Here is an 18803-nt window from a genome sequence, read left to right as displayed (position 1 = left end):
AGGGCGATGCTGAGACCCACAGGGCAAGGCAGGGCGGTGCTGAGACTCACAGGGCAGTGCAGGGCGATGCTGAGACCCACAGGGCAGTACAGGGCGATGCTGAGACCCACAGGGCAGTACAGGGCGATGCTGAGACCCACAGGGCACGGCAGGGCGGTGCTGAGACCCACAGGGCAGTGCAGGGTGGTGCTGAGACCCACAGGGCAAGGCAGGGTGGTGCTGAGACCCACAGGGCAAGACAGGGCAGTGCTGAGACCCACAGGGCAAGGCAGGGTGGTGCTGAGACCCACAGGGCAAGGCAGGGCGGTGCTGAGACCCACAGGGCAAGACAGGGCGGTGCTGAGACCCACAGGGCAGTGCAGGGCGGTGCTGAGACCCACAGGGCAGTGCAGGGTGGTGCTGAGACCCACAGGGCAGTGCAGGGTGGTGCTGAGACCCACAGGGCAGTGCAGGGCGATGCGGAGACCCACAGGGCAGTGCAGGGCGATGCTGATACCCACAGTGCAGTGCAGGGTTGTGCTGAGACCCACAGGGCAGTGCAGGACGGTGCTGAGACCCACAGGGCAGTGCAGGACGGTGCTGAGACCCAAAGGGCAAGGCAGGGCGGTGCTGAGACCCACAGGGCAGTGCAGGGTGGTGCTGAGACCCACAGGGCAAGGCAGGGCGGTGCTGAGACCCAAAGGGCAAGGCAGGGTGGTGCTGAGACCCACAGGGCAAGGCAGGGCGGTGCTGAAACCCGCAGGGTGGTGCTGAGACCCACAGGGCAGTGCATGGTGGTGCTGAGACCCACAGGGCAGTGCCTGGCGGTGCTGAGACCCACAGGGCAGTGCCTGGCGGTGCTGAGACCCACAGGGCAGTGCCTGGCGGTGCTGAGACCCACAGGGCAGTGCCTGGCGGTGCTGAGACCCACAGGGCAGTGCAGGGCGATGCTGAAACCCACAGGGCAGTGCAGGGCAATGCTGAGACCCACAGGGCAAGGCAGGGTGGTGCTGAGACCCGCAGGGCAGTATAGGGCGATGCTGAGACCCGCAGGGCAAGGCAGGGCGGTGCTGAGACCCACAGGGTAGTGCAGGGCGGTGCTGAGACCCACAGGGCAAGGCAGGGCGGTGCTGAGACCCACAGGGCAAGACAGGGCGGTGCTGAGACCCACAGGGCAGTGCAGGGCGGTGCTGAGACCCACAGGGCAGTGCAGGGTGGTGCTGAGACCCACAGGGCAGTGCAGGGTGGTGCTGAGACCCACAGGGCAGTGCAGGGCGGTGCTGAGACCCACAGGGTAGTGCAGGGCGGTGCTGAGACCCACAGGGCAAGGCAGGGCGGTGCTGAGACCCACAGGGCAAGACAGGGCGGTGCTGAGACCCACAGGGCAGTACAGGGCGATGCTGAGACCCACAGGGCAGTACAGGGCGGTGCTGAGACCCACAGGGCAGTGCAGGGCGGTGCTGAGACCCACAGGGCAGTGCAGGGCGGTGCTGAGACCCACAGGGCAGTGCAGGGCGGTGCTGAGACCCACAGGGCAGTACAGGGCGATGCTGAGACCCACAGGGCAGTACAGGGCGATGCTGAGACCCACAGGGCACGGCAGGGCGGTGCTGAGACCCACAGGGCAGTGCAGGGTGGTGCTGAGACCCACAGGGCAAGGCAGGGTGGTGCTGAGACCCACTGGGCAAGACAGGGCGGTGCTGAGACCCACAGGGCAAGGCAGGGTGGTGCTGAGACCCACAGGGCAAGGCAGGGTGGTGCTGAGACCCACAGGGCAAGACAGGGCGGTGCTGAGACCCACAGGGCAGTGCAGGGTGGTGCTGAGACCCACAGGGCAGTGCAGGGCGGTGCTGAGACCCACAGGGCAGTGCAGGGCGATGCGGATACCCACAGGGCAGTGCAGGGCGGTGCTGATACCCACAGGGCAGTGCAGTGTTGTGCTGAGACCCACAGGGCAGTGCAGGGCGGTGCTGAGACCCACAGGGCAGTGCAGGACGGTGCTGAGACCCAAAGGGCAAGGCAGGGCGGTGCTGAGACCCACAGGGCAGTGCAGGGCGGTGCTGAGACCCACAGGGCAAGGCAGGGCGGTGCTGAGACCCACAGGGCAAGGCAGGGTGGTGCTGAGACCCACAGGGCAAGGCAGGGCGGTGCTGAGACCCGCAGGGTGGTGCTGAGACCCACAGGGCAGTGCATGGTGGTGCTGAGACCCACAGGGCAGTGCATGGCGATGCTGAGACCCACAGGGCAGTGCCTGGCGGTGCTGAGACCCACAGGGCAGGGCCTGGCGGTGCTGAGACCCACAGGGCAGTGCAGGGCGATGCTGAAACCCACAGGGCAGTGCAGGGCAATGCTGAGACCCACAGGGCAAGGCAGGGTGGTGCTGAGACCCACAGGGCAGTGCAGGGCGATGCTGAGACCCACAGGGCAGTATAGGGCGATGCTGAGACCCGCAGGGCAAGGCAGGGCGGTGCTGAGACCCACAGGGTAGTGCAGGGCGGTGCTGAGACCCACAGGGCAAGACAGGGCGGTGCTGAGACCCACAGGGCAGTGCAGGGCGGTGCTGAGACCCACAGGGCAGTGCAGGGTGGTGCTGAGACCCACAGGGCAGTGCAGGGTGGTGCTGAGACCCACAGGGCAAGGCAGGGCGGTGCTGAGAACCACAGGGCAGTGCATGGCGGTGCTGAGACCCACAGGGCAGTGCAGGGCGGTGCTGAGACCCACAGGGCAGTGCAGGGCGATGCTGAGACCCGCAGGGTGGTGCTGAGACCCACAGGGCAGTGCAGGGTTGTGCTGAGACCCACAGGGCAGTGCAGGTTGGTGCTGAGACCCACAGGGCAGTGCAGGGCGATGCGGATACCCACAGGGCAGTGCAGGGCGGTGCTGATACCCACAGGGCAGTGCAGGGTTGTGCTGAGACCCACAGGGCAGTGCAGGGCGGTGCTGAGACCCACAGGGCAGTGCAGGACGGTGCTGAGACCCAAAGGGCAAGGCAGGGCGGTGCTGAGACCCACAGGGCAGTGCAGGGTGGTGCTGAGACCCACAGGGCAAGGCAGGGCGGTGCTGAGACCCACAGGGCAAGGCAGGGTGGTGCTGAGACCCACAGGGCAAGGCAGGGCGGTGCTGAGACCCGCAGGGTGGTGCTGAGACCCACAGGGCAGTGCATGGTGGTGCTGAGACCCACAGGGCAGTGCATGGCGATGCTGAGACCCACAGGGCAGTGCCTGGCGGTGCTGAGACCCACAGGGCAGGGCCTGGCGGTGCTGAGACCCACAGGGCAGTGCAGGGCGATGCTGAAACCCACAGGGCAGTGCAGGGCAATGCTGAGACCCACAGGGCAAGGCAGGGTGGTGCTGAGACCCACAGGGCAGTGCAGGGCGATGCTGAGACCCACAGGGCAGTATAGGGCGATGCTGAGACCCGCAGGGCAAGGCAGGGCGGTGCTGAGACCCACAGGGTAGTGCAGGGCGGTGCTGAGACCCACAGGGCAAGACAGGGCGGTGCTGAGACCCACAGGGCAGTGCAGGGCGGTGCTGAGACCCACAGGGCAGTGCAGGGTGGTGCTGAGACCCACAGGGCAGTGCAGGGTGGTGCTGAGACCCACAGGGCAAGGCAGGGCGGTGCTGAGAACCACAGGGCAGTGCATGGCGGTGCTGAGACCCACAGGGCAGTGCAGGGCGGTGCTGAGACCCACAGGGCAGTGCAGGGCGATGCTGAGACCCGCAGGGTGGTGCTGAGACCCACAGGGCAGTGCAGGGTTGTGCTGAGACCCACAGGGCAGTGCAGGTTGGTGCTGAGACCCACAGGGCAGTGCAGGGCGGTGCTGAGCCCCCCAGGGCAAGGCAGGGTGGTACTGAGACCCGCAGGGCGGTGCTGAGACCCACAGGGCAAGGCAGGGAGGTGCTGAGACCCACAGGGCAAGGCAGGGCGGTGCTGACACCCACAGGGCAGTGCAGGGTGGTGCTGAGACCCACAGGGCAGTGCAGGGCGGTGCTGAGATCCGCAGGGTGGTGCTGAGACCCACAGGGCAGTGCAGGGCGGTGCTGAGACCCACAGGGCAGTGCAGGGCGGTGCTGAGACCTACAGGGCAGTGCAGGGCGGTGCTGAGACCTACAGGGCAAGGCAGGGCGGTGCTGAGACCCACAGGGCAAGGCAGGGCGGTGCTGAGACCCACAGGGCAAGGCAGGGTGGTGCTAGGACCCACAGTGCAGGGCAGGGTGGCGCTGAGACGCAGAGGGCAAGGCAGGATGGTGCTGAATCCCACAGTGCAGTGCAGGGTGGTGTTGAGACCCACAGGGCAAGGCAGGACGGGTCAGTCCTGAGACCCACAGTGCAGTGCAGGACGGTGCTGAGTCCCACAGTGCAGGACAGGACAGTGCTGAATCCCACAGTGCAGGACGGTGCTGAGTCCCACAGTGCAGGACAGGACAGTGCTGAATCCCACAGTGCAGTGCAGGATGGTGCTGAGACCCAAAGGGCAGGGCAGGATGGTGCTGAGACCCACAGGGCAGGACAGGACAGTGCTGAATCCCACAGTGCAGTGCAGGATGGTGCTGAGACCCAAAGGGCAGGGCAGGATGGTGCTGAGACCCACAGGGCAGGACAGGACAGTGCTGAGACCGACAGGGCAGGACAGGACAGTGCTGAGACCCACGGGGCAGGGCAGGATGGTGCTGAGTCCCACAGTGCAGAGTGGTGCTGAAGTGTAATGTGTCCCACTGCGCGGGCCTGTAATGAGACCCACAGTGCCGGGCTACAGTGAGACCCAGAGCACAGGACTAGGAGATGTTGCGACTAGAGAAGATGATGAGAGCTTGAATATTGTTGAAAATCGAGTCATACTTGTCGAATCTTTTCGTCTTGCACTCATCAGGACAATCCGCAAGAATACCAGTGTAAGGGAAAACAATAACTTTACCCTGTATGAGAAGAGAGTGCTGATTGGTTGGCATGTGAACTCTGATTGGTAGAGGTGTTGCCATGGCGAATGCAACAGTTTACAGTGACTTGACAGTTAACTGCCAAGCTTTATTCGAAATTTAAACCAGGCAGCTTGACTCCATGCCCTTTCTTATCTATGACTGGTTCTGCACAACATCAATTGGCCGATTGGTTGCACGAATTGTTACAACCAGTTTTGAGCAAGTTCTCCACATAAAAGGTGAAGGATTCCTTTATATTTGCAGAGACTCTACAGGACTTACAAATCGATAGTAATGCTGTGTCCATGTGCTCATTTGACATTGCTAGCCTATTCACCAATGTACCACTTAAGGAAGCCATCGATATTTGCTCTGCAGCACTATATCATGGCGATCGAGACCCACCGCCATTATGAACTCGGCATCTTGCGCTGTTGAGTTCAGTTTTAACGACACCATGTATGCCCAAATAGATGCTGTTGCCATGGGATCCCCTCTAGGCCCAGCTCTCGCAAACATCTTTGTTGGGTTCCATGAGAAACATGTCTTTGATGGAATGACACCTAACCTCCTACCTCTTGCATATTTCCGATATGTAGATGATACGTTTGCTATATTTGAATCTGCAGCAATCATTTCCTTACACGTCTTAATGGGCTCCATCCTGCGCTCAAATTCACTTTTGAAATGGAGCAGTCAAATGAGCTCCCTTTCCTTGATGTACTAGTTGAGAAATCTGCTAAGGGATTCTCTACCATGGTCTACCACAAACCTACCTTCACTGGTCAATACATGCGTTGGGATTCTTACAGTTCCACGCGCTATAAGATTGGCCTCATTGGCAACCTCATAAATAGGGCTGAGCCATTTGCTCACCATGCAAGCTTGATGCTGAAATAGGGTGAATCAAAGACATCCTGCGTGACAATGGCTACCCTGATCAGATCCCAAAAATATGAGTAACAGGTGAAGCTAGCTGTTTCATATTGCTACAATGCAGTAGCAACACGTGTGGTGTTCACCACTAACAGGATGCTGCTGTCAAGCCAAAAAGACGTCCTGCCTATCACACAAATGAGTAATGTGATAGATGAATTTCAATGCCAGTGTGAGGCCCGTTTATAGGCTGTCTGTCCCAAAGACTGGCGGATTGTATCAAACAACATGTCCCTTCCGCTATTCGCAACAGGCAAAAAGTACAGGCCATACCCAACCAGCCCGTGCTTGCAAAACTCAAAACACAGTGTCCAGCATCAGATGTGATTCTGTGATTGGACAGCATTTGCTAAATAATCCTCAGTGTGCTAAGAATTACGCTGACAACCAATTTAAGATTTTCAGTCAGGCTCGCAGTGTGGCGCATTTGCACGTACTGAAAACTACATATATTAATACACAGGGTCCTGTTCTTTGCAGACAGAAAGAATATGTATAAACATTGCGTCTGTTTCAGCTGAACAAAATAAGTGACAGCCATTCGCTGGCTGATTCCTCAGCGCAATGCCTTGACCAATGAGAGTCAAGCTGCCTGGTTTAAATTTCAAACAAAGCTTGGCAGTTAACTGTCAGTCACTGTAAACTCTCCATGACAACGCCTCTACCAATCAGAGTCCACTTGCCAACCAATCAGCACACTCTTCTCATACAGTATAAAGTTGTTTTCCCTTACATTGGTATTCTTGCGGATTGTCCTGATGAGTGCAAGACGAAAAGCTTTGACAACATGTCTCTATTTTCAGCGATACTCAAGTTCTCTGCTACCAAACGACTATGTGATGAGATCTATCAACTTACTCGGAAAAGCTTTGGATGTTGCAGAAGGCCTCAAAGGGACTCAGTCCAGATCCTTCGTCCTTGGTATAGAGGGCAGATGAAAGGACTGTGTATGGCCCTTCTCGAACTGGTCTGAACAGGTAGATTGCCATTCACATCATGTCTGATTCCCCCCCTCCTCCAATCGGTTATGACACTAGTGGCTTCTCCCAGGTGTGAATCCCAGCACCGCTGTTCGTTGAACCTCCCTTGGCCCATTCCAGTCATACAGGCAACTGCTGCACTCCACTCTCTTGCACTGATTTTGAATGCCAGTGATATGTGAATATCTGTACACTTCTCGCAGATCCTGACTGGGCAAGCTTGAATCTCGGAGCTCTGATCTGCATAGAATGTTCCGGTATCCACCGGAACCTGGGAACACACCTGTCGCGGGTTCGCTCCCTTGACCTGGACGACTGGCCTGTTGAACTCATTATGGTGATGACTGGGATCGGAAATGCCATGGCCAACAGTGTGTGGGAGGACTCGACGCAGGGGCTGACCAAACCCAGCCAAGACAGCAGCAGGTACAGCGCAAGGCATACAGGATCCACGCGGTACAGGCACACACACAGGATCCACGCAGTACAGGCACACACACAGGATCCACGCAGTACAGGCACACACGCAGGATCCACGCAGTACAGGCACGCACACAGGATCCACGCAGTACAGGCACACACACAGGATCCACGCAGTACAGGCACACACACAGGATCCACGCAGTACAGGCACACACACAGGATCCACGCAGTACAGGCACGCACACAGGATCCACGCAGTACAGGCACGCACACAGGATCCACGCAGTACAGGCACACACACAGGATCCACGCAGTACAGGGACGCACACAGGATCCACGCAGTACAAGCACGCACACAGGATCCATGCAGTACAGGCACATACACAGGATCCACGCGATACAGACACACACAGGATCCACACAGTACAGGCACACACGCAGGATCCACACAGTACAGGCACATGCACAGGATCCATGCAGTACAGGCACATACACAGGATCCACGCGATACAGACACACACAGGATCCACACAGTACAGGCACATACACAGGATCCATGCAATACAGGCACACACACAGCATCCACGCAGTACAGGCACGCACACAGGATCCACGCAGTACAGGCACACACGCAGGATCCACACAGTACAGGCACATACACAGGATCCATGCAATACAGGCACACACGCAGGATCCACGCAGTACAGGGACGCACACAGGATCCACGCAGTACAAGCACGCACACAGGATCCATGCAGTACAGGCACATACACAGGATCCACGCGATACAGACACACACAGGATCCACACAGTACAGGCACACACGCAGGATCCACACAGTACAGGCACATGCACAGGATCCATGCAGTACAGGCACATACACAGGATCCACGCGATACAGACACACACAGGATCCACACAGTACAGGCACATACACAGGATCCATGCAATACAGGCACACACACAGCATCCACGCAGTACAGGCACGCACACAGGATCCACGCAGTACAGGCACACACGCAGGATCCACACAGTACAGGCACATACACAGGATCCATGCAATACAGGCACACACACAGCATCCACGCAGTACAGGCACATACACAGGATCCACGCGATACAGACACACACAGGATCCACACAGTACAGGCACGCACACAGGATCCACGCAGTACAAGCACGCACACAGGATCCATGCAGTACAGGCACATACACAGGATCCACACAGTACAGGCACATACATAGCACTTGCGCAGTGCAGATGCAGTGCAGCACAGGCATGCACAGGAACCATGCAGCACAGGACCCGCGTAACAGAGTAACATATAGGATCCACAGGGCAGACATGCACAGGATCCACCGAATGCAGGTGCAGCTCAGCACAGGCCTGCACAGAATCTGCGCAGTGCAGGCACAGGACCCGTGCAGCCCAAGCATGCACAGGAGACACTGCGCTTAGTTGCAAATATTTTGATAGAGTAAATAAGGAGAAACTGCCTCCAGTGGCAGGAGGGTCAGTAACCAGAGGGACACAGATTTAAGGTAAGTGGCAAAAGAACTGAAGATGGGGATGAGAGGAATGTTTTTACACAGTGAGTTGTGATCTGGAATGCACTGCCTAAAAGGGCAGTGGAAGCAGATTCAATAGTAACTTTCAAAAGGGAATTGGATAAATACTTGCAGGGCTACAGGGAAAGAGTGAGGGGAGTGGGACTAATGGGATAGCTCGATGGGCGATCATTTTGTGATCTTTGCATGTTGATTGAACCTTGGCCAGGAACTGTGCCCCAATGAGAATGAGGAGCTGCATCTGTTCAGTGTTTTCATCTGTTGGGGTACGGAAACCCAGTGGTTCTGGTCCTGGATTAGTGACCCACAGGCCATGAGCTCAAATCCCACGGAGCCAAGTTGTGAATCTGGCACCAGGAAAAATCACTAGAAAACTCCTAGATTGTCATAAAAACTCAACTGGGTCACTAATGTCCTTCAGGAAAGAGAACCTGCCACCCCGACCTAGACGGGGCTGCCCATGATTCCAGTCCCACTCACATCAACTGAGAGTAACGTGGGTTGGACAATAAATATAGCCTTTGCCCAGTGTTGCCCACTTTCAATTTTTTTAGTCAGTGTGCAGAAAAACCTCAGACATCGGTCTCCGCCTGGGAGTGGAGAATGATGTGATTGAGAGTCAGCTGTTGTAAGCATGGGTTAGTTTTAGTGTACATGTGTACACAAAGATTGGCCGAGTGGTTAACAGGTGTCTTAGGTTACAGGAAGATATAGACGGGATGGTCAAATGGGCAGAAAAGTGGCAGATGGAATTTAACGCTGAAAGGTGTGAGGTGATACACTTTGGAAGGAGTAATGTGACACGGAAGTATTCAATGAATGGCCTGACACTGGGAAGTTCTGAGGAACAAATGGACCTTGGCGTGTTTGTCCATAGATCTCTGAAGGCAGAAGTGCAGGTTAATAGGGTGGTGAAAAAGGCATATGGGACGCTTGCCTTTATCAATCGAGGCACAGTGGTGCAGTGGTTAGCACCGCAGCCTCACAGCTCCAGCACTGAAACAGGCCCTTCGGCCCACCGAGTCTGTGCCGACCATCAACCACCCATTTATACTAATACTACACTAATTCCATATTCCTACCACATTCCCACCTGTCTTTATATTTCCCTACCACCTACTTATACTAGGGGCAATTTATAATGGCCAATTTACCTACCAACCTGCAAGTCTTTTGGCTTGTGGGAGGAAACCGGAGGACCTGGAGAAAACCCACACAAACCCGGGTTCAATTCTGGGTACTGCTGATGTGGAGTTTGCAAGTTCTCCCTGTGTTTACGTGGGTTTTCTCCGGGTGCTCCGGTTTCCTCCCACAAGCCAAAAGACTTGCAGGTTGGGAGGTAAATTGGCCATTATAAATTGCCCCTAGTATAGGTAGGTGGTAGGGAAATATAAAGACAGGTGGGGATGTGGTAGGAATATGGGATTAGTGTAGTATTAGTATATATGGGTGGTTGATGGTCGGCACAGACTCGGTGGGCCGAAGGGCCTGTTTCAGTGCTGTATCTCTAAAACTAAACTAAAACTAAAAACTAAAAAAGCAGGGAGGTCATGTTGGAGTTGTACAGAACTTTGGTAAGGCCACAGCTGGAGTACTGTGTGCAGTTCTGGTTGCCAGATTATAGGAAGGATGTGATTGCACTGGAGGGGGTGCAGAGGCGATTCACCAGGATGTTGCCTGGGATGGAACATTTAAGCTATGAAGAGAGGTTGGATAGGCTTGGGTTGTTTTCACTGGAGCAGAGAAGACTGAGAGATTGAGGTGTACAAGATTATGAGGGGCGTGGACAGTGTGGATGGGGAGCAGCTGTTCCCCTTAGTTGAAGGGACAGTTACGAGGGGTCACAAGTTTAAGGTGAGGGGTGGGAGGTTTAGGGGGGATTTGAGGAAGAACATTTTTACCCAGAGGGTGGTGATGGTCTGGAATGCCTACATCCTTTAAAAAGTACCTGGATGAGCACTTGGCACGTCATAACATTCAAGGCTATGGGCCAAGTACTGGCAAATGGGATTAGGTAGACAGGTCAGGTGTTTTAATGCATCGGTGAAGACTCGATGGGCCGAAGGGCCTCTTCTGCACTGTATTATTCTGTGATTCTGTGAGGTTTCTGATGGTGACGTGCAGGAGTGCATGCAGTTTATGGATATGGATGAATATTGGAGGACGGGGTCTACCTTGTCTCACCAGAAGAGCTTTTGCAAGGTTATCTATGCAGTCTGAGACATCCTGAACCTGGCTGAAACTCTAGACATCGGAATGGGACTAGGCCATTCAGCCCTTTGGGCCTGTTCCATCAACGTACAGGGTCAATAAAATCACTTGCAAACTGCAGAGAGGTATTGGCAGAAACACATCCTTATAGTCACTAACAGAGTTCAGGACTTGCACTGGAACTGCTTGTTAGGGACTCTAACACTCCAATGCTATTTGTATAGGTCTGCCTTACACCTATTGGCAGAGTATTGCACTGTCCTGTGTACTCTGGTATGTGTACACATCTCAAACACAAACCCATCTAAACATTATTCCAGCTGGATGAAATGGACTGACAATTAGTAACCAGTTAATTGGAAAGAGGGGCATTGATGGACTTTATTTTCTTTCCTCTCTTGTAAAATCCTTTCTTTCATACAGATGCTAAACCGAGTGTTCTTCTGCCTTCTCAGGTGGAGGTAAAAGATCCCACGATGCCATTTTGAAGACGAGCAGGGAGTTCTCCCCGGCGTCCTGCCCAATATTTATCCCTCAATCAACATCATTGAAGCAGATTATCTGCTCATTATCACTTTGCTGTTTTTGGGAGCTTGCTGTGTGCAAATTATCTGCTGTGTTTCCAATAGCACATCAGTGACTACACTTCAGAAAGTACCTCATTGGCCATAAAACACTCTGGGACGTCCTGAGGTTGTGAAAAGTGCTATGTAAATGCAAATCTTTCTTTAATACTACCCTTCTCATTAAATACAGCTGAATGTATGTGGACTGCAATGAGTGGACTGTTCCCTCTCAGTGGAATTACCAATCCTCTCGGGTACTGCTGTGTTTAACATTGGCCCTGGTAATCCACTTCCCACACCACTAAACCACTACAATGATGGGAGCAGCTTCACCACATGGGACTACAGCAGTTCAGGGAGATTGCCCACCACAACCTTCTCAAGGCAGCTAGGGATGGGCAATAAATGCTGGCCATGCCAGTGCTGCCCATAACCTGAGAACAGATGAAAAAATGTAACATTAATCTGTCCCAGTAAGCTGGTTGTGTCTTTTACCCATTGAGTTAATCATTAGTGGCACTGGGGTGTCGGAGGGGGTGTTTGGCGGTTTTCTCTCACTGTTTCATTTCAGTCTCAATAACTGCCAGCCTAAGAGGGTGATCCTATTAATCTTGTCTGTAAGTAATCAATAGAGATAAAGATAATTCTCTGAATGAAGATGCCATGGGGACTCGGCAGGCTTTCCCCGCACTCTGTGTAACCGTTGCATTGCCGCAGATTTCTGCTTAGGGCCCAGTTTTAAGTGCTGGAGGGCTGGTAGCAGAGCCAGCTGTCTCTAGGAGGAAGCTTCTCCTGGCATTGCTGTGATGTCGCAGCCACTTTAACTGGTGTCTGGGGTCAAGATCGTCATTAATGGTTCATTTCTCCTTCACAGTCAGCTCAGGGTCGAGGTGTGGCACCAAACAGGTGGTCAGAACAAAAAGAAAAGTGTTCTCACCTATCAGCCCCATATCCCTCAACCCCACAAACCAACCTTCTCCTCAAACCCCTCAACCCCACCTACCCACCTTCTCATCATATCCCTCAACTCCACCTACCCACCTTCTCCTCATACCCCTCAACTCCACCTACCCACCTTCTCCTCATATCCCTCAACCCCACCTACCCACCTTCTCCTCATATCCCTCAAGCCCACCTACCCACCTTCTCCTCATATCCCTCAACCCCACCTACCCACCTTCTCCTCATATCCCTCAACCCCACCTACCCACCTTCTCCTCATATCCCTCAACCCCACCTACCCACCTTCTCCTCATATCCCTCAACCCCACCTACCCACCTTCTCCTCATATCCCTCAACTCCACCTACCCACCTTCTCCCCATATCCCTCAACCCCACCTACCCACCTTCTCCTCATATCCCTCAACACCACCTACCTACCTTCTCATATCCCTCAACCCCACCTACCCACCTTCTCCCCATATCCCTCAACCCCACCTACCTACCTTCTCCTCATATCCCTCAACCCCACCTACCCACCTTCTCCTCATACCCCTCAACTCCACCTACCCACCTCCTCATATCCCTCAACCCCACCTACCCACCTTCTCCTCATATCCCTCAACACCACCTACCCACCTTCTCCTCATATCCCTCAACCCCACCTACCCACCTTCTCCCCATATCCCTCAACCCCACCTACCCACCTTCTCCTCATACCCCTCAACTCCACCTACCCACCTCCTCATATCCCTCAACCCCACCTACCCACCTTCTCCTCATATCCCTCAACACCACCTACCCACCTTCTCCTCATATCCCTCAACCCCACCTACCTACCTTCTCCTCATATCCCTCAACCCCACCTACCCACCTTCTCCTCATACCCCTCAACTCCACCTACCCACCTCCTCATATCCCTCAACCCCACCGACCCAGCTTCTCCTCATATCCCTCAACTCCACCTACCCACCTTCTCCTCATATCCCTCAACCCCACCTACCCACCTTCTCCTCATATCCCTCAACCCCACCTACCCACCTTCTCCTCATATCCCTCAACTCCACCTACCCACCTTCTCCTCATATCCCTCAACACCACCTACCTACCTTCTCATATCCCTCAACCCCATTTACCCACCTTCTCCTCATATCCCTCAACCCCACCTACCCACCTTCTCCTCATATCCCTCAACCCCACCTACCCACCTTCTCCTCATATCCCTCAACCCCACCTACCCACCTTCTCCTCATATCCCTCAACCCCACCTACCCACCTTCTCCTCATATCCCTCAACCCCACCGACCCACCTTCTCCTCATATCCCTCAACTCCACCTACCCACCTTCTCCTCATATCCCTCAACACCACCCACCCACCTTCACCTCATATCCCTCAACACCACCTACCCACCTTCACCTCATATCCCTCAACACCACCTACCCACCTTCACCTCATATCCCTCAACACCACCTACCCACCTTCACCTCATATCCCTCAACCCCACCTACCCACCTTCTCCTCATATCCCTCAACCCCACCTACCCACCTTCTCCTCATATCCCTCAACCCCACCTACCCACCTTCTCCTCATATCCCTCAACCCCACCGACCCACCTTCTCCTCATATCCCTCAACTCCACCTACCCACCTTCTCCTCATATCCCTCAACACCACCTACCCACCTTCACCTCATATCCCTCAACACCACCTACCCACCTTCACCTCATATCCCTCAACACCACCTACCCACCTTCACCTCATATCCCTCAACACCACCTACCCACCTTCTCCTCATATCCCTCAACCCCACCTACCCACCTTCTCCTCATATCCCTCAACTCCACCGACCCAGCTTCTCCTCATATCCCTCAACTCCACCTACCCACCTTCTCCTCATATCCCTCAACTCCACCTACCCACCTTCTCCTCATATCCCTCAACCCCACCTACCCACCTTCTCCTCATATCCCTCAACCCCACCTACCCACCTTCTCCTCATATCCCTCAACTCCACCTACCCACCTTCTCCTCATATCCCTCAACACCACCTACCCACCTTCACCTCATATCCCTCAACACCACCTACCCACCTTCACCTCATATCCCTCAACACCACCTACCCACCTTCACCTCATATCCCTCAACACCACCTACCCACCTTCACCTCATATCCCTCAACCCCACCGACCCACCTTCTCCTCATATCCCTCAACACCACCTACCCACCTTCACCTCATATCCCTCAACACCACCTACCCACCGTCACCTCATATCCCTCAACACCACCTACCTACCTTCTCATATCCCTCAACCCCACCTACCCACCTTCTCCTCATATCCCTCAACCCCACCTACCCACCTTCTCCTCATATCCCTCAACCCCACCTACCCACCTTGGCCCCATATCTTTTAACCCTATTTCTCACAATACTCTCTGTATCTCCCGATCACTATACTGTCTGTCTCGATCACACCTTGTCCCACTGTCCGATTTAACACCCACTATATCTCCTCCCCAGCCGAAACTCCAGAACTTTCCCTCTTCCCCAACCTGTGCAATCCCTCTGATGGGGAGACTCCGCATTCAGACAGATTTGCACATTTCACAGACACCCCGACCCTTCGTACACTGAATCAGAGAGCCCTCCTTGCACACTCGCTGAAACAGACAGGATCCTTGCAAACTCATTGAATCGAAGAGCGATTCTTGCACACTCACTTAATTGGAGCATGATCCTTGCACACTTGCTGAATTGGAGAGCGTTCCTATAAAACTTGCTGAATCGGCAAGACCTCCCACCTGTCAAACATGCACACACATTTACACATCCACCAAATGGATGTGCTTGTTGTTAGTGAGGGTGTGCCACACTTGCTTTTAGTTCTGCACCTTTCCCTGAGCTGATAGAGTTCAACGTGTGTGCAGTCAGGCTGATTATACATTTATTCATGTAATTTTGTGACAGATGAGGTTGGTGTCATGAGCTCGAACCTGGCTGTTTGATCTAATGCCACGCTGGTAATTAACAACACAATTACTGTGTTAACTCTGACCCCCCTCGGCACTGCTCCCGGACCCTGCGATACTGAGTCACAGATCTGTCACGAATAGTTTAGATGGAGCTAGCTTGGTGCTGGAGGACACACAGACATTAGTGAAGCCACACACTTTGTACATTAAACGCTGCTGAGAAATTCCAGTTGTCAGTGCCTGTCATTTTTTAAAAAATAGATAGCTTTCTCGTCTCCGCTGTATATTTCAGCACTCAATCTGGAATCGTGCTAAAGACCCGTTCAGCTCTGATCATTCAGAATAACGGTTAAAGTCACAAAGTGGAGAGAAATGTTTAGATTTTCTTATTTATTTCCAATAGGTCATTAACTGGGCTGAAAGGACGAGCATGGCAGAGGCTGCAGAGTTAACATATTTACCAATCATCTCCAAAGCCTAATCCCTGCCCTCGGGTATTTAGTGGGTAATGTATTGGTCACTGCACCATGCCCAATTGTCACACTGCTCTGTATCCACTGGTCACTCTGCTTAATTAGAGTCATAGTGTTATACAGCACAGAAATAGGCCCTTCGGCCCATCATGTCTGTGCCGGCCATCAAGCATCTATCTATTCTAATTCCATTTTCCAGCACTTGGCCCGTAGCCTTGTATGCTGTGGCGTTCCAAGTGCACATCTAAATACTTCTTAAATGTTGTGAGGGTTCCTGCCTCTACCATTCCTTCAGGCAGTGTGTTCCAGATTCCAACCACCCTCTGGGTGAACATTTTTTTTTCCTCAAATCCCCTCTAAACCTCCTGCCCCTTACCTTAAATCTATGCCCCCTGGTTATTGATCCCTCCGCTAAGGGAAAAAGTTTCTTCCTATCTAATCTATTAATGCCCCTCATAATTTTGTATACCTCAATCGAAAGTGTGAAAATAGATAAGTCCCCTGGGCCAGATGGGATTTATCCTAGGATTCTCTGGGAAGCTAGGAAGGAGATTGCAGAGCCTTTGTCCTTGATCTTTATGTCGTCATTGTCGACAGGAATAGTGCCGGAAGACTGGAGGATTGCAAATGTTGTCCCCTTGTTCAAGAAGGGGAGTAGAGACAGCCCTGGTAATTATAGACCTGTGAGCCTTACTTCGGTTGTGGGTAAAATGTTGGAAAAGGTTATAAGAGACAGGATTTATAATCATCTTGAAAAGAATAAGTACATTAGAGATAGTCAGCACGGTTTTGTGACGGGTAGGTCGTGCCTCACAAACCTTATTGAGTTTTTCGAGAAGGTGACCAAACAGGTGGATGAGGGTAAAGCAGTGGATGTGGTGTATATGGATTTCAGTAAGGCGTTTGATAAGGTTCCCCACGGTAGGCTATTGCAGAAAATACGCAAGTATGGGGTTGAAGGTGATTTAGAGCTTTGGATCAGAAATTGGCTAGCTGAAAGAAGACAGAGGGTGGTGGTTGATGGCAAATGTTCATCCTGGAGTTTAGTTACAAGTGGTGTACCGCAAGGATCTGTTTTGGGGCCACTGCTGTTTGTCATTTTTATAAATGACCTGGAAGAGGGTGTAGAAGGGTGGGTTAGTAAATTTGCAGATGACACTAAGGTCGGTGGAGTTGTGGATAGTGCCGAAGGATGTTGTTGGGTACAGAGAGACATAGATAGGCTGCAGAGCTGGGCTGAGAGATGGCAAATGGAGTTTAATGCGGAAAAGTGTGAGGTGATTCACTTTGGAAGGAGTAACAGGAATGCAGAGTACTGGGCTAATGGGAGGATTCTTGGTACTGTAGATGAACAGAGAGATCTTGGTGTCCAGGTGCATAAATCCCTGAAGGTTGCTATCCAGGTTAATAGGGCTGTTAAGAAGGCATATGGTGTGTTAGCTTTTATTAGTAGGGAGGTCGAGTTTCGGAGCCACGAGGTCATGCTGCAGCTGTACAAAACTCTGGTGAGACCGCACCTGGAGTATTGCGTGCAGTTCTGGTCACCGCATTATAGGAAGGATGTGGAAGCTATGGAAAGGGTGCAGAGGAGATTTACTAGGATGTTGCCTGGTATGGAGGGAAGGTCTTACGAGGAAAGGCTGAGGGACTTGAGGTTGTTTTCGTTGGAGAGAAGGAGGAGGAGAGGTGACTTAATAGAGACATATAAGATAATCAGAGGGTTAGATAGGGTGGATAGTGAGCGTCTTTTCCCTCGGATGGTGATGGCAAACACGAGGGGACATAGCTTCAAGTTGAGGGGTGATAGATATCGGACAGATGTGAGAGGTAGTTTCTTTACTCAGAGAGTAGTAAGGGCGTGGAACGCCCTGCCTGCAGCAGTAGTAGATTCGCCAACTTTAAGGGCATTTAAGTGGACATTGGATAGACACATGGATGAAAATGGAATAGTGTAGGTCAGATGGTTTCACAGGTCGGCGCAACATCGAGGGCCGAAGGGCCTGTACTGCGCTGTAATGTTCTAAATTCTAAATTCATGTTTCCTTTCAGCTTTCTCTGCTCTAAGGAAAACAACCCTAGCCTTTTCAGTCTCTCTTCATAGCTAAAATGCTCCACCCCAGACAACATCCTGGTGAATCTCCTCTGCACCCTCTCCAGTGCAATCACATCCTTCCTATAGTGTGGTGACTAGAACTGTACACAGTACTCCAGCTGTGGCCTAACTAGCGTTTTATACAGCTCCATCATAACCTCCCTGCTCTTATATTCTATGCCTCGGCTAATAAAGGCAAGTATCCCAACCCATCTATATCTTCCTGTAATCTAAGGCTTTCCTCCTCACTATTTACGACACCACCAATTTTCGTGTCATCTGTGAACTTACTGATCATACCTCCTATATTTACTTCTAAATCATTAATGTACACTACAAACAGCTAGGATCCCAGCACCGATCCCTGTGGTACACCACTGGTCACAGGCTTCCACTCACATAAAACCCTCGATCATCACCCTCTGCCTCCTGCCACGAAGCCAATTTTGGATCCAATTTGCCAAATTGCCCTGGATCCCATGGGCTCTCACCTTCAAAACCAATCTCCCATGCGGGGCCTTATCAAAAGCCTTACTGAAGTCCATGTAGACTACATCAACTGCTTTACCCTCATCTGCACATCTAGTTCTTTCGTTCTTTCACACTAAACCCTGTCACCAGGTTTCATGGAGGCACCCAAGATCACGTCGTTGGCACCAGCTAGACCTCATTGTCACAAGGCGAGCCGCCTTAAACAGTGTTCAAATCACACGCAGCTTCCACAGTGCGGACTGCGACACCG

General features: G+C 53.0%; 1 protein-coding gene across 4 annotated transcripts in view; it reads left to right on the top strand.

Annotated features, from left to right (window-relative positions):
• The window catches only part of agap3 (ArfGAP with GTPase domain, ankyrin repeat and PH domain 3), a 1228693-nt gene that overhangs the window by 1030722 nt on the left and 179168 nt on the right, over nt 1-18803 (top strand). For all 4 annotated transcript variants that reach the window (XM_068031037.1, XM_068031038.1, XM_068031040.1 and 1 more), the window contains one exon: nt 7018-7240. In XM_068031037.1, coding sequence (XP_067887138.1) covers nt 7018-7240 — 223 coding nt within the window. The remainder of the gene's footprint in view (nt 1-7017; nt 7241-18803) is intronic.

This window comes from Heterodontus francisci, chromosome 5 (genome assembly GCF_036365525.1).
Source record: "Heterodontus francisci isolate sHetFra1 chromosome 5, sHetFra1.hap1, whole genome shotgun sequence".
Lineage (NCBI taxonomy): Eukaryota > Metazoa > Chordata > Chondrichthyes > Heterodontiformes > Heterodontidae > Heterodontus > Heterodontus francisci.
This window is presented reverse-complemented; position numbering and strand designations above follow the sequence as displayed.